The sequence below is a fragment of the Marmota monax genome, unplaced genomic scaffold (assembly GCF_021218885.2).
Source record: "Marmota monax isolate L192 unplaced genomic scaffold, Marmota_monax_Labrador192_F-V1.1 WCK01_AAM20220418_F8-fsc00892, whole genome shotgun sequence".
Classification (NCBI taxonomy): domain Eukaryota; kingdom Metazoa; phylum Chordata; class Mammalia; order Rodentia; family Sciuridae; genus Marmota; species Marmota monax.
The window spans coordinates 97637-119218 of NW_026694480.1; the positions used below are offsets into that span (position 1 = coordinate 97637).

The following is a 21582-nucleotide window of genomic DNA, read 5'->3' on the forward strand; positions in this document are numbered from 1 at the left end:
CCAATATGTAATGCTGCCTCTCAGACTATGATGTAATTACTTTGATAATAACTTAAAAATAGTCTTTAAAATTTAAATAATTTGAAGATAATTTGGGGGGGGGTATTGGAGATTAAACTCAGGGGCACACGGCCACTGAACCACATCTCCAGTTCTATTTTATTTAGAGACAGGGTCTCACTGAGTTGCTTAGCACCTTGTTTTTGCTGAGGTTGCCTTTGAACTCATAATCCTCCTGCCTCAGTCATCTGAGTCACTGGGATTTGAAGATAACTTTTTAAAAATACGTTCTATATCCCAATTCCATTGGGTAAAATATCAGATTTCATGAGAGCCTAAATATGATTATTAATTTAGGTAATTTCTGTGCTTAACAGCATTTATACAAGGAGTTTTCAAGAGTTTTAGCAACTTTGTTTTTAAAAAGAGATTAAGTTTATTAGAATTTATATTATCAATTGAATAAAATAATTTGATAATTTAAAATGACTTTTTAAATGATTGAAAACTTAAAACTTTGAAATTCAGTTGTTTTATTTTAAAAATGCAAATTATTCAAAGTGTCTGGAAATGTATAATCTTAGATATATATTTTGAATAGAACTTAACATTATGCATTGCATTCTTATTCACTTAATTCTTATTTGGTTAGTAAAATTAATATTTTATCTAATTTTTTCCAGCTTTTATTTATTGATTTTATTTTTTAAATACATGACAACGGAATGCATTACAATTCTTATTACACATATACAGCACAATTTTTCATATCTCTGTTTGTATATAGAAGTATGTTGACACCCAATTCAAGTCTTCATACATGTACTTGGATAATGATGTCCATCATATTCCACTATCATTGCTAACCCCCTGCCCCCTCCCTTCCCCTCTCACCCCTCTGCCCTAACTAGGGTTCATCTTGAATAGGATGTTAAAAAATTTGCCAAATTTTGAGTTATTGTAACAAAATATTTCAAAGATAAATTAGATATGATTATAAACTATATGTGCATACTTTTTCAAAGATATTATATGTGTTCATCTAAAGTCTTTGTTCTTTAAATGAAAGAAATAGTTTGCACATACATGCTGTTGGAATCCTCTTATGTACTATTATTGGGACTGGTAGGTAGTATTAAACACGAGTCAAAGTGGAGATTATTAAGAGTATATGAGTGTACCATACACACTATAACTTAAAATTCACAAAATATAGTTATATTCTAATCTTTTCATGTAGGGCCTGAAGTAGTTTTTAAAGTAGTGGTCAACTGTGAACAGTTTAGAGTTACTTTTCTTGCATAAAGCACGGGCATATTAAACAATTTGATTATACAGCCTCACTAAATTGCTGAGGCTGGCTTTGAACTTACAATCCTCCTGTCTTAGCCTTCTCAACTACTAGGATTACAGGTGTGCACCACTGTAATCACATTTTTATGGCATTTATCACAACTCAGAAAACATCATTGGTACTTTTTTTTTTTTGGTACCGGGGATTGAACTCAGGGCACTTGACCACTGAGCCACATCCCCAGCCCTATTTTGTATTTTATTTAGAGACAGGGTCTCTCTGAGTTGCTTAACATCTTGTTGCTGAGGCTGGCTTTGAATTTGTAATCTTCCTGCCTCAGCCTCTCCAGCTGCTGGAATTATAGGCATGAGCCACTGTGCCCAGCTCGTCATTGGTAAATTTACCATGATCTTCTGTTTCAGGATCCTATCTAGGTTACCACATTGCAATCTATCATCATGTCTCACTTCCATCCTGTTTTGTGATAGTTTCTCAAACCTTCCTGTTTGTCATGATCTTGACAATTTTGAGGAGTATTCTGTAGAATCTCTCCCAATGTAGGTTTATGTGGTGATTTATTCATGGTTAGACTTGGGTTATGGGCATGGGGAAAAGACTATCACAGAGGCGGAGTGGTCTTCTCATCACATCAGATCAGGGGTTCATACTATCAACACGATTTACTGATAATGATGTTAACAATTACATGTCAATGTAGTACTTGACAGGGTTCTCCACTTATTTTTTTCCCCTTCCCATACTCTACTCTTCAGAAACAAGTTATTATGTATATCCACATTGAAGGAGGAAGGTGTGGAGGACATATCTATGTGAACTATTTGGAATTCTTTCAAGAAGTGTTGTCTTTTCTCTCCATTTATTCAATTATTTATATCACTGTGAACTCATGGATATCTATATTACAGAGTTTTCCAACACTAGTTTGCTGCTCAAGTTTTCCCAGTTTGGGCCTTTGGGAGCTCTTTCAGGTTGGCTCCAATATCCCCTTGACATATGCCTCTTATTCATTTGTTAATTGATCATTTCCTTACTTTCTGGCACTACAAGAAACTCTAGACTCATCTTGTATTTTCCCTGTCCAACTTTAGGATCAGCAGTTTCTCCAAGGAGCCCTGGTTCCTTTTTTGGAGAATAGCATGAGTGCTTGATATGTTCACTGCTATTGTGGTTACTGCTTCTAGGCTCTATAAGGCAGGCAGAGCGAGAAAATGTTATGTCTCCCAATCCTTGTATGTATACATACTTAAAATTATTTCTATACTATCCTTCTGAATCTGTATTTAGGTATCTATGAGTTCTTACTGATGTCTCCAACAAATTTAGTACCATATGGCTCATTTTAACCTTTTATACTTAATTATCTGAAACTTCCGTCTTCAAGAATGAGAAACGTGACTCTCCCATCTACAGGTCTAATTTTAAAGACTTTCTACCCTTTTCCCTATTCCATTCTGTGTTATAAATTTATTATCTGTAAATTGTACCTCTCATCAAAAGGACTATATGATCAGGAGAAATGACAAAATAATAAAACCCCCTCAAGTCTTTCAAGTTCTTATCAAGCACTGAAGAAGTGACCATTGAAATGTTACCATTGAAACTAGCAGAATTTTTGTGATTATAGACTCTGAAGAAATTGTCATTGAATGAGAATATGTTTCTGCCTACAATATCCAGGTGCAGAAGTTACTTGGAATAACTATACAATCTGTCACCTTTCCCAAGAAGTTTGTACTTCTCAAAAGATTGGATATTTTTTATATGTGAAATTAGGCCACTTATTGAGATCTTTAGTTTCACTATATATCTCTTCACTTGAATTAGAGTTAAAATTTTCAATGGCTTTATTACTAAATGTACACAATTTAATTAAACGTTACATAATAGTGATAAATGGGGGATTAGTAGGTATTTCCAATTATTCCTCTTTTCAATGCTGTACGTTTATGAAATGTTTTTCAGTGTTCTTTGGTAAATAAAAGCAAACAGAAAATAGATGAAATCAGATTATCTATTATTCCACTTATATTTTATAATTTTTACCTATGGACACATACTCATTTGTTTACTTCAAAGGAATTTCTTGAATAGCAGGCATTAGGTAGGAGATTAAATTCCAGGGTCAAAGCTACATTAACAGCCCAGCCATTATGAAATTAACCTTTTTTAACCTTTTTTTAACCTTTTCTGATACTTTCAGACATGTAGGTTTTCTCCTGGCAACCAGATCTAATTTTTTTTTTTTTTTTTTAATGAGAAATGGGTGGAGAATGTGCCAAAAGGCAAGTATATGGAGGACGATGCTTCTTGGAGATGACTGGCCTGGGAATGTAAACAGGAAAGCTCCACAAGAGGGTAAAGAGGAACAGAAGAGGCAGAATTGCCTCTTAGACTGTTGCATCAAGTGACAGTCAAAATTCTACTGATGGCTGCACTTGGCTTTGGCTTCATAGTTTCTTGTAAGCACTGTGTGTCAAGGGGGTTCCTGCTATTGCAGAAGTTCTACAGAAATATAACTCCTAAAATAATGTTAACATATTTTTTAAAAACATATTTTAAAATGTCTTATTTTATGCAACATTTAAATATTACTAATTCATTTCACACATTTTCCATTCTATCAAAATAGCCCAAAAGGAGGAGACTGCAATTTATAGAAAAAACAATCGGGGACAACCTGACTTCCTCTAATTACTTCAGAAAATCTTGCATAGATAATTCCATCTAGTGCAAAGCACCTCAAGCCTGTGGTAAAGAAGTAATATCTATGTCACTCCCCTGATGAAAATAAGGCTTTTCCTGGGGTTCTTGCCTGGCTTTAGCTCCTGCCTGTCTCTCCAGCCACACTTCTGTAGCTTGCTCTGAGTACATCCAACTCCTGTAAGTTCTTGCAGCAGCCTGTGCCTTTCTTTCAGGATTGCTGACTTTTTATCCTTAGGGCTTTAGAAAGGTGTAATTACATTTTTTTTTTTTTAATTTCTGAAAATACCTCACCAATGAATTTCAATGTTAAAACCATCCCATTCTTTGCAAAAAGTGACCTAATTAAACTCAATACTGACCTAAGAAAAACATGACAAAAATGAAGAGTAATAAATGAGTAATAAAATAGTAGGATACATTCATTAGTTGATGATTTAAAAGGTTGTATGCGTTCTTTGTAATTTTAACATATTTGGTATAGAACATAATTGTTATTTAAAATTTGGGTTAGTTACGGCTTAAAATACTTGTCTCCTGAAGATTTAGTACTCAATTTTCATATGTGAGAATTAGTTCCCTATAAATCAATTTAAATTAATTCTTCTTTTAAATGATATTGTAAAACATCAACAAATATTCTTGAATTGGTCTCAACTTCAAAATCTCTATAGAATAAGATCAGGTTATATGTAAATAAATCAAAAGCAGTCAATCCTCCATAATCTCCAGCATTTTTCTTGGCTATTTCTAGTTAATTTTAAAATTATAAAAGTTTATATGTTCTACCCTTATATTTTAAGTCATCAGTAAACCTTGATGTATTTATTTATATAAAGCTATAAAATCTCTAAAGTAATATATTTATGAACTTTGTGTTCCATTATTAAATATAAAAACTGAGAAAGGTTTTACAAGTTTAACCTAAATTTTATCTTTTCCAACTGACTTTGTCCTTCTAGTCTCCCTGTATAGAGAGACAGTTACTAATGATAGCCTTAGAATGCCTCCTCACTGCCCTCAGCTTGTCATCTTTCTGTTGATATCTAGTTTGCTATCTTTCACTTCTGAGTTCTTGGCTTTGTTGCTAAATTTGTGTTAAATGGATACTTACCTTTTCCAGAATAACTTGCAGATCTTCAGCGCCTGTATAATGTGGATCTAGAATCAGAAATTTTATCTGCCCTGTCGTCTCATTCCATGCAACTCCTAGTATTGTGTGGGCTAAGACTCCTCCTCCTAGAGAAGACATGACATACCAGAGGCATAAACCAATCTCAAACTGCCATTATATTTTAAAATAAAGAGAGAGATTATTTTGCCTACTTATTGACCTAAATAGCATTAAAATTCATTACCCTAATTGTAAAAGACCATGATGTCAAATATACTCTGAAAAGGTAAAATTTTATCCTTGACACATGAAAGATGCAACGTGTATTCATAATCACATAAAGCTTGTATTCTGCTGCCATATCCTTTAAATTATCTAAATTGGATAAGAGCCAGAGGCTCCAAACTCCTCCCAATAGAATAATCACTGCTGTGGAGCCTCTGCTGTATTTGCTCTGATATCTCCAATGATATTGCCCACCTACTCTTTCTGCCTCTTCAGAGACTCATGAATCTTTTGATCAACCAACCCAATATTCTTATTCTACAAATAAAGCCCAGAGAGGTTAAATCATTTGCACAGTGTCACACAGATAGCCAAGTGACTGAGCCATGACTTTTGATGTCTAGTCAAGTGACCATCTCCTCTTTTTTTTTTTTTGCTATTGGGGCTTGAATGCAGGGGTACTTTACCACTAAGCTACATTCCTCTTTTTTTTTTTTTTGCTATTGGGGCTTGAATGCAGGGGTACTTTACCACTAAGCTACATTCCCAGTCCTTTTTATTTATTTATTTAGAGACAGGATCTTGCTAAGTTGCTCAAGGCCTCACTGAGTTGCTAAGGCTGGCCTTGAACTTTTGATCCTCCTGCCTCAGTCTCCCAAGCTGCTCGGATTATAGGTGTGTGCCACTGCAGCTTTATCCTTTTTAATACTTCTCTTAGTTTTCCAAATGTTTAAATATAGTTATTGGTTTCTTTTCTTAGCTTTTCTTTTTGTTATTATAATCTTTTTTACAACCTGTCAAGAACCTTGTAAATTTTTAAAATATCCAGAGAGCCAATATTATGGTATAGAATTTAATTTTAAAATGTTTAAAATGACTTATTTTATGCAACATTTAAGTATTACTAAGTCATTTCACACATTTTCCACTCTATCAAATTAGCCTAGGATGTTCAAGATACCTTACCAATCATTACTGGAGTGCCTTCACTCTGGAAATGATTAGCCAGTTCCCATCCTCGTGAAGCCATTTCTGAGCCTTGGCTAGAAAGAAACCATTTTCCATTAGATGAACTACTTTGAACACTAAGGTCAAATAATGAGTTTGGTGAGCCAATGTTTTCTACCTTTTGTTTTCCTTTTTGTTTGTTACTTAAACAAAAAAGTAAAAATCAAGTGGTAGAGAACAGACTTAGAAAGCATCCCTCCCCACCCACCGCCAAAGGTGACTAGAAAGCAATTTAAAGCAACAGAAACTCTAAATATTTAAGGCTACTAACTATGCTACTAACTATGCTAGGAAAGGCCTGATTTTCTGCTTCTGGAACTGCATAAAGAAGGTTCTAGATTTTTAATATGAGATTCAAACTGTTCATCTTGATGTCCAGGGCACTCTTATGCAGAAATTTAATTATTAGAAAAAAGGAGAGTTTTTTATTTATATATTTTTGGTGGTGCAGGGAATCAAACCCAGGGCCAAGCATGCTAGCCAAGTATTCTACCTCTGAGCTACATCCCCAGCTATGGCATTTCTGAGTCTGTATTTTCTCTTCCTTAATACCTACCTATAGACGTGACAGAGGAGATTCTAGGACTGAAATGTATGTCTGTGAAGTTGGTATGAAAATTGCAAAATGTTGTTAAGTACAACATAATTATTATGCAATTTCTACTTTTGAGAAAAGGAAAGAAAGATGGAGAGGTAAAGGGAGGTACATATATGTTCCTTGACTCACAATAGGATTCCATCCCCAAAACCCATTATTTAAATTGAAAACACTATAAGTTGGAAATGCATTTAAGATACCTCATATACCAAACATCACAGTTTAGCAACATAGTACATTGCGTTTCTCCTTGTAAACAAATGGCTAACTGGGAATTAGCCCACCACCACCAGAGTATTAAACTGCATATCACTACGCAGGAAAAGATCAAATTTTCAAAGTAAGGGAGTTGGGTTTGTGGCTTAGTGGTAGAGCACTCACCTAGCATGGGTGAGTCACTGGGTTCAATCCTCAGCACCACATAAAGATAAATAAATAAAGGTATTTGTGTCCATCTACAACTAAAAAATATTTTTTTAAAAATTTCAAAGTAAGGTTTCTACTGAATGAGTTATTGCATTTGTTCCATTGTAAAGTAATAAATCATAAGTTGGCCCATTATAAATCAGGCACTATTAGTATGTTTTTTTGTTTTTGTGTTTACATTTTTTGGAGGTGCCAGATGATGCTAAACCTTAATTTTTGGCTTAATAAATAATGTTTTAATGTACCAAAACTCACTTGAAAAAATTATTTGCTTCTTAATCTGTCATTATTTAGCAGTGATTTCCATAACTATTCCAAATTCCAATTGTGAAATCAGACATATTAAAGCACTTGATAATGAGGATACTATAACTATAGTTATCAATAAAAAAATACATTTAAACACCTGAGGTCATACAATATGGAGTTAGCTAGTTATGGTTAGAGAAAGTGATATAACTTAATTTATATTTTCTCATTTTAATGATAGAATTCTCTAGAATTGTAAGATAAGTATATTATTTGGACACATTATTGGTTTATTAATATCTTAGAAAAAGAGCAAGAGGAAAACAAAAATGTCAGTCACAGATCAAGATTTGATTTTGTCCTTTCAAGAATTTTTGAAGAATTAAGCACTCAAAAACCAGACTTTTGCTGGATGTGGTGGTGCATGCCTATAATCCCAACAGCTTGGGAGGCTAAGGCAGGAAGATTACAAGTTCAAAGCCAGCCTAAGCAATTTAGGCCCTGGGTAACTTATCAGAATGTTGTTTCGAAATAAAAAATAGAAAAGGGCTGGGGAAGTGGCTCAGTGTTTAAGCACCCCTGAGTTTAATCCCTGGTACCAAAAAACAAAAATACCCCAAACTAGACTTTGTAAATACAAAGGTTAAAATACTTGTAAGTTTTCTTTGTATAGGCTAAAATTAGGCCTAGACAATGAAGGTATATACCACAGTTTATTTGTAAACTCAAAAGTCTTCTAAGAGCAAATAAAAGAATTTAGGGTTAAAAAATGAAACTTATAAAGTAAGGAGAAAGAGAAAGGAGTGAAAATAAATAGGGGAAAATATATAATTTTAAAAATTATTTTAATAAAAATGACAAACTGTCACTTTGAAATGATTTACCTAATTTCTTAAAGTGTTCTTACCTGACAAACAATATTTTTGAAGTTATACCAATCAATTGATTTAGTACCAGCTGTACCTCAATAGATCCAATCCATTGCCGTGATCCGACAAATGTTGCTGGTTTGTCACCGGCATCAACTAGAGCCTTTATGTGTTTAAAAATATAAAAAAATCCATATACATGACAACTATTAAAAATTACATTTAGGGTATTTTCTCTGATTACCAGTATGAGAATATTTTTTTCCTCCAAAATAACAATATGTCTACACCACAGGGCAATAACAATTATTAATGGTATTATATTAAATTATTAATGGCTAATAAAACATATACTTGCTTATAATTTAAAATGGGGTGTTTAGTACCTGCTGAATTTCCCTGTGTGTTGGAATGGCTCTCTCTGTGTATCCCTGATGTCTGAACCAAGAGCAGATAGTCTGCAGCGATCGGTAGGCACAGCCCCAGCCATTGTCATCTATTCGATCCTGCATATAATGGTGATAACCATATATACCCTGGACCACATAAATCTATATAAAAAGAAGAAATATAATACAATATTAACTTAAGATAGAAGTACATATTTTATACATATGCCTGAGGCATGTTTACTGTTCTGACTATTGCTTTAGAACCTTGTAAAAATAGTCAATCCCCAAAAACCAAATGCCAAATGTTTTCTCTGATATAAGGAGGCTGATTCATAGTGGGGTTGGGAGGGGGAGCATGGGAGGATTAGATGAACTCTAGGACAAAGAGGTGGGAGGGGAAAGGAAGGGGCATGGGGGTAGAAAAGATGGTGGAATGAGATGGACATCATTACCCTAAGTACATGTATAAAGACATGAATGGTGTGAATATACTTTGTATATAACCAAAGACATGAAAAATTGTGCTGTATATATGTAATATGTGAATTGTAATGCACTCTGCTGGTATATATAACAAATTAGAAAAATAAATAAATAAATATGCCTTCACAGAACTATGGCTTAACATTATACCCTCTTTCTTGGCTTTTATTAAAAACCAAAGTTCCTCAACAGTGGACCCAACAGTGGTCTCCTTTCCAACTTCATCTCCTTTGCTTTTCCCTATTTCTTCATCTGGTTTGGGTTCAAATACACCAGGGATAATCTGACCTCAGAGCTTTAAGGTTCTCTTGGATAGAAAAACTATTTACCCAAATAATTTTACAGCTTCACCCTTCTTCCACTCAGGTTTCCATTAAGTTGTCAGAGACCTTCCCTGACCATCCAACCTAAAGATGGCATGCTCACTCTCACCACCCGTCTTCTGCCCTGGACATCATCTTTAGCCTACTTTATTCTGAAGCATATCACTATTTGATGTTTAACTTAACATTGCTTCTATAACAGACTGGGCACTCAATTGATACAAATGTTGTTGAATAAATGATGATCTTCCTGAATGAATAAATGAAGGACTAAAGGAATGTATAAACAAATAAGTGAAGGATTCATAAAATGCTTCTGCATTTTATAAACAGCCCAGGGTGTTATTTAATAACTCTAAAATAAAGGTTGATATTATAAAATTCTTAGTTGTAGTATAATGCTAAGAATGCACATCTTTTTTTATAAACCAATATTATTTTCTAAAACAATTGAATTGCTTGTGAAATAAAAGTCTGTTCAGTACTGACATAATTTTTTCTCCAAAATAATTTTGATCAGGGTGTTGACTGAGTCCACAGATGCACAACCATGGATATGGAGGGTCAACTGTGTAAGAATCTTTCTTGGTACTGTTGTGGAGGCAGGGAGTGAAAAAGGAAGGAGTGCTCTGTCAGACTGATAATGTTCTAGTGCTTAAATACGTAGGGGCTCCTCAGTACTCATTTCCTTGCTATGCTATACATTTTACATATGTATTATATGTACATATAAAATATTACATAATAAATATTTAAAAATTATTATCAATGCTTCTGGCTCCTTTGTAATACAGATAAGGAATTTCATTGTCACAAATATATCAGTATTCACTTAGTATTTTGAGTGTCAAAGTTCTCTTTAAAGAATTAAAAGAGAATATATGATATAATATCTACCCTGGAGGAGTTCTGAATATAGTCTGAGAGAGAAAATATGTAACCATCTACTAGAAAAACCATCAAGAGTTTTACTTTTTGTCTCAACAAAAAGTATAAAACTCTGTTTTATACTTCCTATTCTATGATTCTATGTCTGTGACAGAGCAAGATTTTTAACAAGGAATAGGTCTCAAGATTTCTTCCCATCTTTTCAAAATAAGTGAGTCATTTAATATCCCTGAAATGCTCTCTAAAGACTCTTGTGTGTACATGTAACAGTGAGTGCTCAGAGTTCTTTCTAGGGGAGGTGATGTGTCCACAGTTCTGTCAGATGGAGTTAAGTGCATTCAGATGGATAAGACTAAAAGTAGGCCCCTACTGTATCATATATTCAATTTTAGTTCTTCAGATTTTCTTACAAAAGCCCCTGGACACTCAGAAGGTGCTGAATAATTGTCATGAAAAGATAGCCAATTAAATTTTCTTGCTTTTGGGAATCTGAGCTGAGAAGTACAGAGTGAACCAGTAAGGAGCAGGTAATGAAGTTGAAATGAAGCACACACTGAGCAGCTAAGAGGAAGGATAGGAAAAAGTCCTACACAAACTGAAACAATGAGGATACAGAAGGTATGAAACTGAGAAAAGATAGAACAGGCCACTCAGGATCAAAAAGAGACACATAGAAAGCAATGGAACAGCCATCAAGGAGTCCATGTAGGACTTGAGAGATACTCGGACAGCTACCAGTCTCAGGGTTCCTTTGTTTTAAGAGGGCCAGCTGTGCTCCTATTCCTATTTCTCATTGGTCTACATGTATCTTTAACTCCTTTCTCCATCCTTTTTATTTAAGGGAGAATCTATCCTTTATGTGAGTATCTATCCCTTATAACCAGGTAGATTACATACAGAAAATAAGACCAAAAAGTTGTCAGATATATCCTTCAGTGTGGTTTGTGCAGATATGCCCTTAATTAGAATGATTCTGCAGTTTCAGAATGAAAAAATGGGACAAACTTTCAAAGAAATCAAGGAATGAAATTTGAGTAAGAGAAATATGGTATATACTCTCCACTCTCAGGTCACTATTAATTACTTACTCTTTTAGATCATTGTTAATTACTGCTATTGTAAAGACTGTACAAAGAAATAGGTGATAAATTAATTTTTTAGGGAAGACATATATTATGAATCAATCCTTAAAACTTCTCTTGGGTACCAACAAAAAATAAATGAGACAAATGATCAAATGACTCTTATATGCAATTAGTTAAAACTCACCATATGGGCTTCTATGTTAGGTGGATTAAGATAAATGTGTGGATTTCTAATGTAACCATCTTTGTATGGCTCATCTGGAAAGTGATAAGCATTAGCCCTTTTGAAATAAGGTCTGTCACATGGCAAATTGAAGAGATCATGTAACTCCTAAATGAAATCAGAATCAACAAAGAAAAAAGTTAATGATAAGATTCTTTGTCAATAAATAAAGATATAAAACAAATTATATTTGACAAAGATAAAACTATATCAAAGTATTTTGAAAAATCATGTTAAGAGCACTTTACAAACATAAAGGGTACTGATTAAATTATAGAGTAGAAGTTAGTGGTATTAAACCAACCAAAACGGCATGAAAATAAAAATATATGTACATGTTTAAAATGTGATATTTTCTCAACTGTATAAAAACATGTAATGGTTACTTTTAAAACTCTGACATCACTCCTTTGTACTCTAGTGTTTGAAAAGACCACCTTGGACAGATGTTACCTCTGCAAATCAATTCACCTTGCATTTACAGAGAGGTATACAGGGTTAGAATATTACACTACTTTTTAGGGATAGATTTTAGGAAAATGGCCCCATAATACAATTTGATGGGTTATAGGTAAGGCCACATATCAAAAAGATACACTTAAAAAAATAGTCATTTTTACCAATAAATCTCATTTCTTTAAATGCTAGTTATGTTTTTACCCAAATTCCTCTAATAAAACCTAATAACCCTAACCCTACCTAAGGTACAGTATTATCATAGATCATAATCAGCATTCGCATAAATTCTAACATTCCTTCCTTAACTGTAATCTTGTTGTTTTTTTTTCCCCCCACAAATCTGGAAGTAACAGAAGGGAAAAGCAATTTGTTAACAATCATCAGCTAATCTAAACATGCTACATCTTTTCATTTCTGCATTTCATTATAGAAAAATTATAAAAATTCCATAGAATGTATGAACCAAATGGAGCATTCAAAATTAAAATATAACCAGCACAATATTTTTTCATTAGTAATACAAAAAAAAAAGTTCCATGAAAACAGAAACTAAATAATATAAAAAACTAATAATTTATTTCCATACTTTTAAGGTAAATTACAAAATAATTTCCTTTTACTGGAAATATATAAATAAATATAACATGAACAATGGTCATTGTCTTTCTCAAGAATAAATGAATTGATTTTACCTTTCTATAGGCCTGCAGCTGGCCATCCGGAATTCCTGATGGATATGAAACTGTTACAAGACCTTTTTCTCCTGGTAATAAAAAGTGCAATGGTTCAGGAACCACGATAGATGTTTCTTTCATATATCTCAAAATGCATTTTTCCATATCAGTTAGTTGATTATGAATTGCATCCACTAGAAGTTTACGAACTCTGTGGGGGAGGAAATTCACAAGTGTATTAACAAAAGTCTTAGTGGCTACTGAATCAAAGTGTAAAGCTAATATATCTCTAACATAGTAAAAACTTGATTGGATCAGGTTAGTTAAAACATGTCTGGATCAGGTTTGTTAAAAGAAGTCTAAATTATGTCAAGTAAAAGAAACTGTATTTTCGCTGTGTGGATAAAGGGAAACCCTCTAGTTTTTGGCATACTACCCTACTTTCTCTAAATAAATAATTACTAGGTGACTCTTTGGTTGATAATAAACAAGGAATAAATCATAGCAAAAACAACAACCACTCAAACATGCCATTCTAATATCTAAAAATGGGCTCTGATTACTTTGCAGGAAGGGTCTTCATTTAAATGTGGCAGTAATAGTATAAAAATACTTACTTTCCCCATGTTTCTTCTGGAGAAACAGACAGAACTGCATCGACTGGCAAGGTCATATTAACATAGTGATGTCCTCCGCTTTCCCTCTCAATGATGGGGGTTACAGCAGCCAGAGATGTTGACATTTCCAGCATAAGATCTATGTTTACTATTTGATGCTATATAGATAAACAGCAATGTCAACTTGTTGTACATTAAGCTCAAAATATGAAGGATAAGTAAAAGGACCTTTTTTTTAAGGACAATACATAAAGTTGCAGTGAATTGTTTAAAAGTATAAATCTTAAGAAATTTCTTTTTGCTTCAAAATAATCTGGGCAAAGAGGGAGAGTGGATAGGAAGTAAAGATGAAATCAGACTGGTCATATGTTGACACAATATTAATGCTAGGTATAGGTTCACCATGGTTCATTATACTAGTCTCTCAACTTTTGTATGGATTTTAATTGTTAAAAAATTCAAACAAACACCATAAGATAACTACACACAAAAGGAACTTTGACTATATACCCCTGGTTTAAATATATACATACCTATAAACAAATGTTCAGCTGTATTTACTAGGTTTGATTTTTGCAGTGGTAAGAAATGATTCTAAAACTATTTTCTGTGTCTGAACAAATTTTGCAAAATACTGAGGATACTAGCAGTCAAGCTTCTCATTGGGAGTTGTTGATAACTTGGTGGAATTGAAGTGGTATTGAAAGAATCAATATTACTCACACTGATAGATATGCAGTGTGTATGTATGTATGTATCTATCTATCTATTCCATGAAGAATGACTGATTCCTGAGCTGGAACTGGGAAAGAATATGTTGCACCTGGACCATCTTACGGAAAGATAGAAAGGAGTGCTCAAAGATATAATTGTAAAAAGACAACAGAGGTGGCTTGAAGATGTTTCTATTGGTCAAATCTTAGAAAATATATGTCAAAATAACTAATGATAGTACCAGATTATAGTTCATTTCATTAATAAGAATCTAACCTTCCATGCAAATGAGAAAAAAATAAAGAGGGGTGGGGGGCAGGCGGACTCTTCCTTATAGTACAATGCCATCTAATAAATGTAGAAGGAAATGATAGAAAAATCACCAGGTTGTAAGCATCATATTGGATTCTGGTGAAATTTGACAATGGCGGTTAAGAGGTGGATTAGAAGTATTCTCTCATGGGATATTAATCATAATGGAATACATAGTACCTTTACCACAGAGAAAACTAGTAGATACCATCTTAAGTAAGTGATGAAAGTTAATATCACTAAGAATTGGAACAAACTGATAGCATCTGCCTCTTTAGTACACTATACTGGAAAGGACATAATATCTCTTCAGTGATATTCCTGACCATAATACAGGAATCTAATGACCAGAAAGCATAAAAACAAACTCAAATCAGTGAATATATTATGAAATAACTGACATGACTTGACATGTCAAAATGTCAAGTTCTAACTATTGATAATTTTCAAATCAATATCCACCTCACAATTTTTTGTGCACATCACATTTGTAAATTTAATAGCTTGTCTGTGTCTTACTTCTGTCAAACATACCCACAATGACCTCATGTCTTCATCACTTTCCATCTTTTCTCAAGTAAGAAACTGGTTGTGCCATATCTAATCAATTTCCAAATACAATTCATTGTATACTCTAAATATTTTTTTGTATCCACTTTTTCTTCTCTATTCTCATAACTGGTGTTTTAATAAGGTATCACTAATCTCACAGGCATCCATTGTCCACCAATCAGATTAAAAAAACACTATAGTCACTCTAACTTTGTACCCTGGAAGAAGTGTTTCCATTTTTCATCTCTGGAAAAATTTGTGGAATATGGCAGGTAATCAGTAATACTGGTGCAAAAATCAGTAGAACAAAAAACAGTGTGAAGAACAAGAAATCTTTTAGCATTCATTATTTTACATGTCATAATGCGTCCCTTTGTCATGTGTAAGAATGAATATTTTTATGTACTTTTATTTACTTTTAAATGACTTGTAAAAGTATTCAAGTCTGTCTTATTTTTGTGGAAACAAAGGAAGCATTAAAAAAAATTTCCAAGATATGTATTATAGTGAGAGAAAGTTTAGATATGTGAAACAGACACAAAACCTTTTTGAAACTCAATGTTCTGACCTATAAAAATAAGGTTAGATTAAACTATCTATAAGATCTTAGTCAGCTCCAAATTTGAAGATTTAATATTTTTATTAATAAAGAAGACAAGTGATTTGCTTACCATGTCTGATAATTTTTTGTCTTTCTTTCTCATGAATTTTCGTTTTGTATCTTCTTCCTGCTCAGATCTAAAATTTTTGATACACAGATACATTTAAAATTATTAAGTGATGTTTTGAAAAACATTTCTAGAAATCTTTAAATATACTTACTTAATAAAGTGCATTATGTTCTTACAAGCAGAGCTATCAGTCAGTTCTCCTGGAATGGTGTTTATGTCACTATTAGGCCATACATACACTGAACTATGGCAAATTTTGAATACAAGTGCATTTGAAGAAAGCTTTTTCGACAGGTCACTCAATACACGTTTTAATGCCTTCTTGATAAAAATTTCTAAATTAAAAGAATATGTAGAAGGTAAGAAAAATATTCGATTTTTCAATCTGAATTCTTTCAAATACACAGGAAAGTAGAACATAGTGAAACTGACTCTCAGATACCCATTTCCATTAATTATAACAAATATTTTTGCCTTTCTATTTGTTTAAAATTGAGATAAAATTTACAAATCATAAAATTCATTCTTTAAAAGTATAAAATAGATGGCTTTTAATATATTTACAAGGTTTTACAATCATCACCAATTCTAGAAAATTTTCATGACCCTACAAAGAAATCCCATGCCTGTTAGCAGTTAAGTCTTCATTCCTCCTACACTTTTCATTTCTTATCTTTCTGAACCTCTGTGTGGCTGTAACATAATTGATCATACTTTTAATGAGTGATTTCATTTATTATCAAGGTATTAGCTATCATCTTTAATGGACATCACATTCCTTAGCTCCAATTCTGACCACTTTCCCCTAAATTTCAGACAAATGTCTGTTGGGAATCTGCACTTAATGTCCCATAGGCATCTTGAAATTCTCAAACACAATTCATCACATTCCTCCTCTGGTACTCTTTATCTTTGTTTATGGCAGTAGTCCAAGTCAGAAGCAGGATGACATCCTAGAACGTGTTTTATACAAATCCCATTGATTTTTCTCCTGTGGACTTTCTTAAACTATTATAATAGTATTTTTAAAAGTAGGTTCTGGAGATGTGGGGTTATGTACAGCTGCAAGTCTAAAATGTACAAATGTATTAGATTTATTATTTACATTAGGCTCTGGATGTATTATGTACATTATGCTCATTGGCAATACTTATGTTTATTGTAGTAATTTTCTGCAAGAGGCAGAAAAATTCCCTAAGGGAAGGAGGGGACTTTTTTTTTTTTTTTAATTGCCACAGAGGTACCCATGGACTGGTAAAGGTGCTATAACCATGTTTAAGTTTAAATACTATTTAATTCACTTACTAAATATATAACCTTAGTTCATTTAACCTGTCTTTCACTTGTTTTCATCTGCCAAATGGAATCTCAGTATATTTTATCATTAATTTTATGATAGAAAGGTAGAAGTTTTCTCAACACCTACCATTAGCAGTTGGTAGCTGGAAAGCCAGATCAAGGCCTCCTCTTATTCTGAAGAGTATATCCATAGTTTCTGAAATTACCTAGAATAAAACAAAAATTCCCTTTTAAAGCAAAACATACCCATCCTCAAATAAATTAGAATCTATTAGACTTTAGAGTAAGGCATTAATTAAGCTTGAATCTTTGGATTATTTCTTGAATTAGTTCCTTGTTTTATGGAGAAAAATAGAATGCAATGCCTTGTGTTTAATCAGCTTTTCATAGCTGTGACCAAAATACCTGACAAAAACAACTTAGAGGAGGAAAAGTTTATTTTGGGGTCAGGGTTTCAGATGTTCAGTTTCTGGTTGGTCAGTAGACTCCATTGCTCTTGGCCCGAGATGAGGCAAAATATCACGGGAAAAGAGTTTTGCAGAGGAAAGCTGCTCAGCTCATGGCAGCCAGGAAGGAGAGACAGCACATGTGCACTTAAGATGCTAATGACAAAACATAATCTACTTCCTCCAGCCATGTCCCACCTGCCTATGGATACCACCCAGGAATATATCCAAATTATTAAACTACCAAGGGGGTTAATCCACCCATTAAGTTACAACTCTCATTAATCAACTCTTTTCACCTTTGAACATTCCTATCTTGCCTAACATGAGCTTTTGGGGGGATACCTTGTTGGAATAAGTTTCAGTCTCAGCTAGCAGCTACTAGCAGCTCGGAAGTGCCTGAAATATCCACCTTCCTTCAGGCTGACAGGAGCGCCTGCAGGATGGGGTGAAACCACATCCTCAGCACTTGTGGTTAGCATTGCCAAACTGCCCAGCCAAGAAACTGAGAGTCAGGGGCTTCAGGGCATGGAACCCCTGACTCAGTAAGGGTTAAAGACCCTTCCTGCTTTCTGCCACGACAGCAATATTTAGAGTTTCCTCACAGTGCGGTTACATTAGGCAGAAGATGATTGGCTTATGGATATTGTCTTGCTTATGTATGATTGACAGGCACGCCCCACTCAAACCCTATAACCATTGTGTGCATTCCAAAAATAAACTGAGCTACTGGACAAAGACTTGAGGCGGGTCTCCAGCCAGTTCTCTCACCAGCTTCCAGAGTCTGTGTGTTGATTCTGAGTCTCCACCTCCCCCGCCCCACCCCCATGACAAAGTACCCAAATGACCATCGATCAGGAGCACATTCAATACCTAATATCCAAATCATAATATCCCTAAATTTTAAATCAAGGGTTTTTACCTTCCATACTGAAATCACCTGGGGAATTTAAAATTTTGATACTTAGGTTGCACCCTCAGAAATTATGATCAATTGGTCTAAGTTAGACCTAGGCAAAAGGATATTTAAAAGCTTCCTCTGCCCCCATGCCCGTGATTCTAATGTGCAAAAAAAGGTTGAGAACTACAGTTTTAAGATGATATTTCTAAGGTATAGTCTTGAGGGATTTAACAACGACATGAAAACATAAATGGTAAAGAACCAGTTTAAGAATAGAATTAAGAACACTGAACAGAATCTGATGACACCTGGTGAACAAGACAATGAGAGGAAACTAACAAATCATTGATGGTGTCAGTATAAACTGGAGACTCTTCTTGGAAGGTGGCAATAAGAATCAAAGCTTTTTGGGCTGGGGTTGTGGCTCAGTGGCAGAGCATTCACCTAGCATGTGTGAGGCACTGAGTTCAATCCTCAGCACTACACAAGATATTGTGTTTATCTACAACTAAAAAAAATACACTTAAAAAAAGAATCTAAGCCTTTTATAGTCTCGTCTTTGGGCTAGTAGTTCTGCAGATAGAAATTTACTCTAAGAAAATCTGCAAAACACAGAAAAATTAGGGTATTTTAACCTAATTACCATCAACAGAAGATTGGTTAAATAATTATGAATATCGTACAACTATAAAAACCACTTAAAATAGAATTTAAATGGCATAGGATAACACTTGCAATGTGGAACATGCAGAGGGAGAACTTGCAAAATGGAAATGATCAACGGTTCTTAACTGGAGTCCATATGCCAAGTTCCAGGTAGTCAATGATGATATATGACAAACAAACTTTATCACTGTGTATGAGAAAGTGACCAAAAGACACCAGCAAAAGTAGGGAGTGGGAAGAGGGAGAGCTTGCTTTTGAGGAGAGGTTTCAAAGATTTTGTCATATTCTCAAAATATGTCTTAATCAGGCTGAAAAATCATACTGGACAGTGAGAACCGTATTTGGAATTAAATAGATACTGACATCCACTATGGACATCGATCCTCAGAACATAAAGTAGGTACCATTAAACTTTTTCTCATTTCACAAATATCTTGTTGTGTTTCTTTAAGAGTAACTGCTTTTATTTATTCTAAAAATTGTAACCTGTTGAAAGATCCCACCCTTTGTCCCAATTCTGCTTCTGGGAATTTATTCTAAGGAAATAATCAAGAAAGTTCAGGACATATTCAGCTTCACTATTGTCCATTGATCTTATTGGTGGGGGGGAGGAGGAGGAGGGGAGGAGGAGGAGGAGGAGGGGAGGAGGAGGAGGGGGAGGAGGGGGAGGAGGAGGAGGGGGAGGAGGGGGAGGAGGAAGAGGGGGAGGGGGAGGAGGGGGAGGAGGGGGAGGAGGAGGAGGAGGAGGGGGAGGGGGAGGAGGGGGAGGAGGAGGAGGGGAAGGAGGAGGAGGAGGAGGAGGGGAAGGAGGAGGAGGAGGAGGGGGAGGAGGAGGAGGAGGGGGAGGGGGAGGAGGGGGAGGAGGAGGAGGGGGAGGAGGAGGAGGGGGAGGGGGAGGAGGAGGAGGAGGGGAGGAGGAGGAGGAGGGGGAGGAGGGGGAGGAGGGGGAGGAGGGGGAGGAGGGGGAGGAGGAGGAGGAGGAGGAGAAAGGTGGTGGTGGTGGGGGGAAGAAACCACTGAAGTAGCTCTCAGTAAGAAGCTGGTTATATAAAGATCAATACTACCATACAAACAGTATATGGACATTTGAGTAAAAAATATTTTTAAAAAGAAGGTAAAAGCTAAAAAGACAGGCAAGAGCAGATTTTAATTCTGCTACTTACTGCATGATTTTGCCCAGTTTAATTGCTCAAATCTATTTCTCTTCTGTAAAACTGGGAAAAGAAGGGTTGTCATGAACATTTTATATGTGAAAACAGGGGAGTCTCCCTGGACTTCTGAATCAAGATCCTCTCTGAAGAAATAATATTTAAGCTAAGATGTGACAGTTGAGTAGGTAGGAGTAGCAGAAGTATTAACACTTCCAGAGGAACAGAGTGGGGTTGGAGATAGAAGAGCCCATTCCAACAAGGGCATGGACTCACGAAGGCCTGCTTAAAAGACCACTTAGGAGACTACCCTAGATGGTTAGAACTAACAGTAGCACGGACAAGGATGGCAACAGTGGAGAGAGTGACAATGGACAGGCAATTAGAAGTAGAATCTATAGGACTTGGTTACGGATTGGACATTCATTTGAGAAAAGGAAGGTGTTAAGGGTGATTTCCAAGTTTTTGGCTGGCAGGTGGATTGTGGTGTCCTGTGCAGAGATGGAAATTCCTGGAGTAAGAGCAGATGTGGAGTGAGGAAGGTGAAAATGATGAGTCAATTTTGAACCTGCAGGGTTTCAAATATATATGAGCAATCCAAGTGGAGGCACAGTTAGCAGATTTATGAATCTGGAGCTCAGAAGAAAGGACTAAGCGGGAGATACAAAATTGGGAGAAAGCATAGGATGTAAAGTGTTCCTGTTAATCTAGGATAGGGATTGGAGGACCTGGCTGAACTATGAGACAGGAGGGAAACCAGGAGAGTGCAACACCGAAGCTAAGGGAACAGAGTATTTATTTGAACAGCTATTCCTCTTTCCTAGTTCAAAATCCTCTTTCTTAATAATAGCCTTCAAATACGACGAATAATGCCTCATTCTAAAAAAAAAAAAAAAAAAAATCACAAGGAGGAGAGGACAGATTCCCTCTGGCTGCAGCTGGGAAAGAGGCCAAGGCTGCAGACTCCAGACAACGTAGTTTGCAGCGACCTTCGTGGGCCGGGGAGCCCGCCTCCCTTCAGGGGCTCGGACCCGTACTTGCGCCGGCTGCCCAGGTCCGAGGGGAAACGCAGGGGTCGGTGACGAACAGAAGCGCTTACCATTTCCACGACGTGGGGGTGACAAGGACGTCTACTTCTGCCTAGAGGATCTGGGGCCGCCCGGGAAGTGGCGTCACCGCCAGCCAAAGGGTAGGGCTTGGGCGGGGGACTACAATTCCCAGCATG

The 21582-nt window shown here is 35.3% G+C and overlaps 2 protein-coding genes across 4 annotated transcripts in view; both read right to left on the minus strand.

The window, feature by feature from the left end:
• Positions 1–5253, minus strand: part of Lrp2bp (LRP2 binding protein) — a 32347-nt gene extending 27094 nt beyond the window's left edge. The window contains exon 1 of one of the 2 annotated variants that reach the window (XM_046419102.2): positions 5130–5253. The gene's annotated coding sequence lies outside the window, so the exon portion shown is untranslated. The remainder of the gene's footprint in view (positions 1–5129) is intronic. The other variant, XM_058571217.1, reaches the window with a different exon arrangement.
• The window catches only part of LOC124075592 (ufm1-specific protease 2), a 29086-nt gene extending 7530 nt beyond the window's left edge, over positions 1–21556 (minus strand). For both annotated transcript variants that reach the window (XR_009224408.1, XM_046419099.2), the window contains exons 1-11: positions 21457–21556; positions 17324–17402; positions 16049–16232; positions 15898–15964; positions 13649–13806; positions 13050–13242; positions 11860–12006; positions 8891–9055; positions 8543–8667; positions 6321–6397; positions 5130–5254 (exon numbers count right to left, since the gene is read on the minus strand). Coding sequence is in view for 1 of the 2 variants with exons in the window: in XM_046419099.2 (XP_046275055.1) it covers positions 5130–5254; positions 6321–6397; positions 8543–8667; positions 8891–9055; positions 11860–12006; positions 13050–13242; positions 13649–13806; positions 15898–15964; positions 16049–16232; positions 17324–17402; positions 21457–21459 (1323 nt within the window). In the remaining variant the exon portion in view is untranslated. The remainder of the gene's footprint in view (positions 1–5129; positions 5255–6320; positions 6398–8542; positions 8668–8890; positions 9056–11859; positions 12007–13049; positions 13243–13648; positions 13807–15897; positions 15965–16048; positions 16233–17323; positions 17403–21456) is intronic.
• Between the last annotated feature and the right edge of the window lie 26 nt (positions 21557–21582).